Consider the following 9,283-nt stretch of genomic DNA (forward strand, 5'->3'; position numbering starts at 1 on the left):
AGTTTCAAATCCTTTTTAGTCTGAAATCTGTATGCCAGATATTGAATAAGGTNTAGGCTGTACATTTGTCTCAGAAGGTAGAGGACAAACATACCCTCCTCTGTGCTATTAGGCTGTACATTTGTCTCTGAAGGTCCNTGTATAAATATATCAGGTGACCGTTAAGACCCATGGGCCTCTTGTTCACTATATAGTCTATTACAGTACAGTGAAAGCATAAGGTTAAATAATTGTATTGTTTACCCATTGTGCACACTTTGTGCATCGTTTGTCGATTATTTGCATCAAAACATTTTTAAACAATTGTGTTATTTTCCAATCCTATGGTCAGTTAATTTAAAGACAACTCAAAGGTAACTGCTGTTTTAACAACAGACTATCTGACTTTTCAGTTATTCTTCGGTTATGTTTACTTGTTAAGAGATAGGTATAGTTTAACATATTTGATATTTTCAGTACAAAATATAAGAATGTCCAAGTGTTTCCAACAAGGCATGGTTTCAGAGTAAAACATAACTTGTCTCAGAAGGTAGAGGACAACACACCCTCCTCTGTGTTGTTAAGCTGTACATTTGTCTCAAAAGGTAGAGGACAACACACCCTCCTCTTTGTTGTTAGGCTGTACAGTTGTCTCAGAAGGTAGAGTAAAAACATACCCTCCTCTGAGTTGTTAGGCTGTACATTAGTCTCAGAAGGTAGAGGTCAAACATTCCCGCCTCTGTGTTGTTAGGCTTTACATTTGTCTCAGAAGCTAGAGGCCAACATACCCTCCTCTGTGCTGTTAGGCTGTTCATTTGTCTCAGAAGGTCGAGGACAACATACCCTCCTCTGTGCTGTTTGGCTGTACATTTGTCTCTGAAGGTCCTCTCTGAAGGTAGAGGCCACACATACCCCCCTCTGTGCTGTTAGGCTGTACATGGGGCTCTGAAGGTAGAGGACAAATGTACAGCCTACCAACACAGAGGAGGGTATGGTTCTGCTCTACCTTCTGAGACAAATGTGCAGCCTAACAACACAGATGAGGGTATGTGTATCCTCTACCTTCAGAGATAAATGTACAGCCTAACAGTACAGAGGAGGGTATGTTGGCCTCTAGCTTCTGAGACAAATGTACAGCTTAACAACACAGAGGAGGGGATGTTGTCCTCTACCATCTGAGACAAATGTACACCCTAACAACACAGAGGAGGGTATGGTGTCCTCTACTTCTGAGAAAAATGTACAGCCTAACAGTACAGAGGAGGGTATGTTTCTCCTCTACCTTTTGAGACAAATGTACAGCTTAACAACACAGAGGAGGGAATGTTTGTCCTCTACCTACTGAGACAAATGTACAGCTTAACAACACAGAGGCGGGAATGTTTGACCTCTACCTTCTGAGACTAATGTACAGCCTAACAACAAAGAGGAGGGTGTGTTGTACTCTACCTTCTGAGACAAATCTACAGCTTAACAACACAGAGGAGGTTATGCTTGCCCTCTTCCTTCTGAGACAAGTTATGTTTTACTCTGAAACCATGCCTTGTGTTGTCCTCTACCATCTGAGACAAATGTACACCCTAACAACACAGAGGAGGGTGTGTTGTACTCTACCTTCTGAGACAAATCTACAGCTTAACAACACAGAGGAGGGTGTACTGTGTTACTAACCTGTTACCTAGTAGATGCTAGTACTGTTTTACTAACCTGGTTCTTGGTAGATACTAGTACTATGTTACTAATCTGGTTCCTGTTAGATACTAGTACTGTGTTACTAATCTTGTACCTGGTAGATTCTAGTACTGTGTTACTAATCTTGTACCTGGTAGATTCTAGTACTGTGTTACTAATCTTGTACCTGGTAGATTCTAGTACTGTGTTACTAACCTGTTACCTAGTAGATGCTAGTACTGTGTTACTAATCTTGTACCTGGTAGATACGAGTACTGTGTTACTAATCTTGTACCTGGTAGATTCTAGTACTGTGTTACTAATCTTGTACCTGGTAGATACGAGTACTGTGTTACTAATCTTGTACCTGGTAGATACGAGTACTGTGTTACTAATCTTGTACCTGGTAGATACGAGTACTGTGTTACTAATCTTGTACCTGGTAGATACGAGTACTGTGTTACTAATCTTGTACCTGGTAGATACTAGTTCTGTGTTACTAATCTGGTACCTGGTAGATGCTAGTACTGTGTTACTAAACTGGGACATGGTAGATACTAGTATCTACCATGTCCCAGTTTAGTAACACAGTACTAGCATCTACTAGGTAACAGGTTAGTAACACAGTACTAGTAACTACCAGGTACCAGGTTAGTAACAAACATACCCTCCTCTGTGGTGTTAGGCTGTTCATTGGTCTCAGAAGGTAGAGTAAAAACATACCCTCCTCTGAGTTGTTAGGCTGTACATTAGTCTCAGAAGGTAGAGGAAAACATACCCCCCTCTGTGTTGTTGGGCTGTACATTTGTCTCTGAAGGTCCTCTCTGAAGGTAGAGGCCACACATACCCCCCTCTGTGTTGTTGGGCTGGACATTTGTCTCAGAAGGAAGAGGACAAACATACCCTCCGCTGTGTTGTTAGGCTGTCCATTTGTCTCAGAAGGAAGAGGACAAACATACCCTCCTCTGTGTTGTTAGGCTGTACATTTTAAATGGAGTAAAACATAACTTTCTCCTAGGAATTTATCAATGATACAGTGGGATCTCTGTAAAGGACTTGATTAGTCACAACAATCTTGAAATTCAGTGAGGTATGTCCCTTGTGTATATAGTCAACAACAGTAAGACTGTTTCCTCCCCAAACACAGATTCATACAGTAGATACCATGGTTTCTAGAAGTTCGATGTTAAATAAACTGTCAGCTGATGATCACATCTTCTGAGCATCAACTCTGACTTGTTACAAAATTGCCTGTACATGATTTTTGCCTCATTTGAAACCATATGCTTTCACCGTACTGTAAAATATATCAGCATCACAGATATTTTTCTGGTATTCTTTTTCTCCATCTAAGAATAACACAGACTATGACACATTATTTATTTATATATTTTTGCTCTCCTGGCACAAAGTGTCCGTCTGTCAACTTTTTGTTTCGAGAATGTCTTCTTGAAAATTAAAAGGTCTAGACTCATGAAGTTTGGCCAGTTGGTGCCTGGGGTAGAGTATGATAAATTGTCCTCATGAAAATAACTTAAAGAACTTTCAAAGTCAAACGGTCAAAATATGTTAAAAGCTTTAATTAACATTTAGGTCAAAGGTCAACTTTGAGCACTGGATTGTTTCAGAGGTTAACTTTTGCTTTAATAGGTAAAAAACGAAGCTTTAATTATATTATTCTTAAGTTCCACAAGGTCTAGAGTTCTGGTATTTGTAAATGTTCATGGGGTAGAGTGCTATAAAGTATTCTCATATAAGAGACTTTGAAGGTCACTAGGGTTTAAATATGTTGACATCGGTTAAAATGAGCTTAAAAATATATTTTCCTTTAGTTCAATTAGGCCAGGGGCAATGATTATAGACCTTTAGTACAAAACTTATCAAGGGTCCTTGGGACATAACTTTGAAATGGTTTACATTGGCATCACATAACCTGTTGGGTTGAAGAAAACAAAACAAGTATGCTACTAGGATAGCTCCAGGTTCTGACCTTGCCCCCTGGGGATTTAGTTTCTGGCCATTACATTGAAAAGATCCTATCCCTTTAACCATATAGAGATAGAGACAGATCTCAACCAGATTTGCTATGAGGAATCCTTGGGTCAAGGGATGGAAATGGCTGGGGAAATATTTGCAATACTACCTTTAATGATTTTTGTTTACTATTATTACTTAAATATCCAGGTATGCATACAGGCCCTTTTGGTCTCTTTCTGGTAGAATATGTAACACTTTTTTTGGCATCCTTAATTCAAAGTACAAGCATTCTTAATACATATATGCTTTATTTTTTCTTTCTCCAATTTTGCAAGAGGTCATTTCCAATTCCAGAAAAATGTATTGCTACCCAGAATCACATTTACCTTCTATCATTTTCCTTCTCATCCCGTCTGGAGGTGCTGTGATGTCTGCAGAAATCATGCCTATTTCATTAGCTCACCTGTCCCATATGGCCATGTAAGCTTTTGCCCTGGCGTGACATCCATCGTCAATCTTCCTTTGTCCTTCTGTCTGTAAAATTTCCCTTAAAATATCTGCAAGTCCAGAATGGCTGAGAGAATATTTACTAAATTTGGTCTGCAGCATTGTTAGGGGATTCAATGTAAAACAAGAGGTGTGCCCTCTGAGGGGCTGAGACAGGACTCCCAATAGTGGAAATAGAGGTAAATTTGTATAATCTCTCTCCATACAGATGAAGAAGTTCAATTAAATTTGGTCTGCAGTATTGTTTTGAAAATGGACTTCATGTTATACAAACAGAGGGTGTGCCCCCACCCCTCCCCCAAGTGGAAGAGATAATGGGCCCTATAGGGAAAATAGAGGTGAATCTTTGAAATCCTTTGCTTTCTGTATTGATGAAGGGATTTCAGGAGTCTTGAAAAACCCTTGAAGATGACTTTTAACATTAGAAATCCCCTGAGAATGCTAGGAAGCTTCATTAAGTCCACTAATGGAACCCAACATGGGAATGTTTGCAATACTTCTTTTAATGAAAATATTTTGTCATTATTAGTTATATTTCCAGGTGAGTGATACAGGCCTTCTGGCCCTCTTGTAATAGTATTTTCTGTATCAAAAGTACTTCTGTTGTAACAACACAACTGACATACAGCGGTTCATCAGGAACAACAACCGTTTGGATCTTGAAGCAAACATTTTTCATAACCATTTTTCAAGTCTTTCTGCTTAAAAACCATCTCCCTGTTAAAAGCAGTGACCTTTCTCCACTGAAGGCCTGGAAGGATCTGTTGTTACAGTGACCAACAGCCATGTATTATCCACTTTGATTCAATGTTCACTGCACTGGAATGTTTAATTTTCCTATCAGTTCAGCTTGTTGGATTTATGTTAGTGACTTTTTGTTTTGTTTCCAGAAGCCTGTGTAATGTGGTTTGTATTGTGTCAGGTTGTTAAGTTTTAACTGTGTTTAATATTTCATTTGATTTATTTATTGCACTTTTGATTGTTGTGAAGTTCATGCCAATAAAATTGTTTGCTTGTTTGATTGCATGCTCTTTTTTCTTTTTCTTTTTGATGTATTGTTTGTACATATCCCAGAATAGATGAATGTTTTGCATGTTTTTTGTTGCCAAACTTTCTTTGCCAAACCAGTGTTTCTGGCACATCAACATTTAGTGAAATGAGATCAGGTTTCATCTGGAAGAACACTTCTTTGTGTTTTTAAAGTACCAGAAGCCTTAAGAAACATTAAGTTTAATCAAGAACTTTGTACAATGCTTTTGACCTCAGCTGTTGACCTTTGTACGATGCTTTTGTCCCCCTGTAGTTTGGAGTATGAGGCCTAATCTCCAGGTAGACAGCATGATTTGTGCTTGTGTTTTTTGCCTTAAGTATCACATCCCAGGTGTCGAGGTAAATCATTGCTTACATTGGCCATGTGACTTTTACATGTTTGTAGAACTTCTGTTTAAGCATGTGCATTTGAAGCAGTAGACGTTGATTTGTGAAATATTTAAGAGTTAAAATCTACAGTGCACTTTATTAAAACTCTATAATTATAAACAACAGATGATTTCCATAGAGGAGAAAGAAATATAATTGAACAAATTATTATAATATATAATATAACTATACATTATATGTATAATATTATATACACAATCAACCTCAGTAGGAAACTTGAGAGCCTTCAGTCAGTCTTGTGACCTCTTCAAAAATATCTTCATCAAATTCAACATTCTATAGAACAGTATGTCTACATCAAACTACAATATCAAACAACAGGTGTACCATGTCAGACAGAACACTTGTTTGATCTGTGTATCAGATTAGTAACACAGTACTAGTATCTACCAGGTACCAGATTAGTAACACAGTACTAGTATCTACCAGGTACCAGGTTAGTAACACAGTACTAGTATCTACCTCGTACCAGATTAGTAACACAGTACTAGTATCTACCAGGTGCCAGATTAGTAACACAGTACTAGTATCTACCAGGTACCAGAATAGTAACACAGTACTAGTAACTACTATGTACCAGGTTAGTAACATAGTACTAGTATCTACCAGGTACCAGATTAGTAACACAGTACTAGTATCTACCAGGTACAAGATTAGTAACACAGTACTAGTATCTACCAGGTACCAGAATAGTAACACATTACTAGTATCTACCAGGGACAAGATTAGTAACACAGTACTAGTATCTACCAGGTGCCAGATTAGTAACACAGTACTAGTATCTACCATGTACCAGGTTAGTAACACAGTACTAGTATCTACCACGTACCAGATTAGTAACACAGTACTAGTATCTACCATGTACCAGGTTAGTAACACAGTACTAGTATCTACCAGGTACCAGAATAGTAACACTGTACAAGTATCTGCCACGTACCAGATTAGTAACGCAGCACTAGTATCTACCAGGTACCAGGTTAGTAACACAGTACTAGTATCTACCAGGTACCAGGTTAGTAACACAGTACTACTATCTACCAGGTACAAGATTAGTAACACAGTACTAGTATCTACCATGTACCAGGTTAGTAACACAGTACTAGTAACTACCAGGTACCAGGTTAGTAACACATTACTAGTATCTACCAGGTACCAGATTAGTAACACAGTACTAGTATCTACCAGGTAACAGATTAATAACACATTACTAGTATCTACCAGGTACCAGTTTAATAACACAGTACTAGTATCTACCTCGTACCAGATTAGTAACACATTACCAGGTTAGTACCACAGTACTAGTATCTACCAGGAACCAGATTAGTAACATAGTACTAGTATCTACCAGGTACCAGATTAGTAACACAGTACTGGTATATACCAGGTACCATATTAGTAACACAGTACTAGTATCTACCAGGTACCAGATTAGTAACACAGTACTGGTATCTACCACATACCAGGTTAGTAACACAGTACTAGTATCTACCAGGTACCATATTAGTAACACAGTACTAGTATCTACCACATACCAGGTTAGTAACACAGTACTAGTATCTACCATGTACCAGGTTAGTAACACAGTACTAGTATCTACCAGGTACCAGATTAGTAACACAATACTAGTATCTACCAGGTACCAGGGTAGTAACACAGTACTAGTATCTACCAGGTACCAGATTAGTAGCACAGTACTAGTATCTACCACGTACCAGGTTAGTAATACAGTACTAGTATCTACCAGGCAATGTAGCTTTTGACTTTTGATTGATTGGTTAGTTGTTTGAAATAAGATTTTTTCTTCCAGCATGAATTTCGTTAAATCCTTCGTGTCTTTTTTTTCCCATTTCATTAAGTTATATGGGTTGTTCTTTTTATTCGTTATTTGTAATTTTGTTTTTGGATCATTTGGATGAAGGATATGATTTACAAATATATATTTATGTAATATTTAGGAACTGATACATTACTCCGAGTATATACTATAATTAATATGTGAGATGTTTTTGGTTATGTATTGACTTTTATTTCCATATTTACCTACTTATTGCATTAAGTTGCTTTCTACATTCAGGAAAGAAAAGATATTTAAGATGTTATGCAGTAGAACACAGTCATGGTGTAATGTTACAGGAAAGTGTTTTGCAGTAAATTTACTATTGATTGTTTCTTTGAAACATTATTGTGATCTATATAAATGTGATTTATCATTCACTGTTTTATTGAAATCTTCTTAATCATTAATGGATGAAGTACATTTTGAAGATTCTGATAACAAAGTACTCTGGAAATTATTATGATATTTTTGTCCTAATATTGATTGCAATTCAAACATTCAAGAAATGTTTAAGATGGTATACATGTCCTATATTCTTAATTTAGTAGTGCATATTTAATGTTTTTGAGATGTCATAACATCTTTCAGAAAAATAATGTATTCCTATTAACTCTGAAAAATGCAATGGTTTGTCAAAAACAAAAAAATAGACTTTTTTGTCATGCATGTAGCTGTTTATGAAATATTGCCATGACATCTTCCTTATCTGTTTAGGATTGTCCTGACAACAATGTGTTCTATACAGCATTGTCAAGGTAACCATGTGTTCTATACAGTGTTGTCATGACAACATTATGTTCTATACAGCATTGTCAAGGTAACCATGTGTTCTATACAGTGTTGTAATGACAACCATGTGCTCTATACATTACTACCAAAACAAGTGTGTCTTGCTGTTAGAATGCTGTGTTTATGTTTTAAACTGAGAAGTTAGTGGTCAGCATGTCCTGTTGTTATTTCAGATGGTGCCTCAGACAGTGGTGTGGAGGAGGACAAGACTCCAAGAGCGGTAAGACTTTTCAAAAAGATTTGCTTTGTTGAACTATCAGTCATCTTTAGGGTGGTATAATAGAGAGTACCAGTAATTGTTCTGATATGCCTGGACTGCATATAGAACTAAGTATAAACAGATCTGTGATACTAGTGGGCACATGTACTGTATACCACGCATAATCCGAAAGGGTGCGTACACATGAAAAGCTAGCTTTACAGGAGGTAAAATTTTGACAACAGCACACGACGCAAAATTGCAAAAAATCAAGTTTTACAACTTTACTGGGACCCAGATAATTCTGCAACCAAGTAGGTAATCTTTAATTTCAGACAGAGCTTAGGATTTTTTTTTCTAGTTGCGGGGGTCAAATTTTGGGTTAAAAATAGCAATTTTTGGCATTTTTTGGTAATTTTTGATGTGGTAACCATGGTTTTCACACAAGTGACATACATAGAAAAAAAAGGTTTATACACTTCTCAGTACTTTATATGTATTGTAAATGTAATGCAGTTTACAAATATATATACATGTATACATGTGTTGTGTAGGGCAAATCCGCTGAGTTTACATTTCCTCGACATGTGCCTTGTTTATCAGAGTCGGGCCATTTCTACTGTATACTGCTACCATAGGACTGAAATGTCTGAAGGAGAATGCTTCTACCTAAGGACTGAAATATCTGAAGGAGAAGGCTTCTATCTATGAACTGAAATGTCTGAAGGAGAAAGCTTCTACCTAAGGACTGAAATGTCTGGAGGAGAAAGCTTCTATCTAAGGACTGAAATGTCTGAAGGAGAAAGTTTCTATCTAAGGACTGAAATGTCTGGAGGAGAAAGCTTCTATCTAAGGACTGAAATGTCTGAAGGAGAAAGCTTCTA

At 37.2% G+C, this 9,283-nt stretch overlaps 1 protein-coding gene across 4 annotated transcripts in view; it reads left to right on the top strand.

Moving 5' to 3' along the window:
- Nucleotides 1-9,283, top strand: part of LOC110460313 (microtubule-associated protein 4-like) — a 203,381-nt gene that overhangs the window by 74,982 nt on the left and 119,116 nt on the right. For all 4 annotated transcript variants that reach the window (XM_021513147.1, XM_021513150.1, XM_021513151.1 and 1 more), the window contains one exon: nt 8,374-8,420. In XM_021513147.1, the coding sequence (XP_021368822.1) occupies nt 8,374-8,420 (47 nt within the window). The remainder of the gene's footprint in view (nt 1-8,373; nt 8,421-9,283) is intronic.

Source organism: Mizuhopecten yessoensis, unplaced genomic scaffold (assembly GCF_002113885.1).
Source record: "Mizuhopecten yessoensis strain PY_sf001 unplaced genomic scaffold, ASM211388v2 scaffold10359, whole genome shotgun sequence".
NCBI classification, from domain to species: Eukaryota; Metazoa; Mollusca; class Bivalvia; order Pectinida; family Pectinidae; genus Mizuhopecten; species Mizuhopecten yessoensis.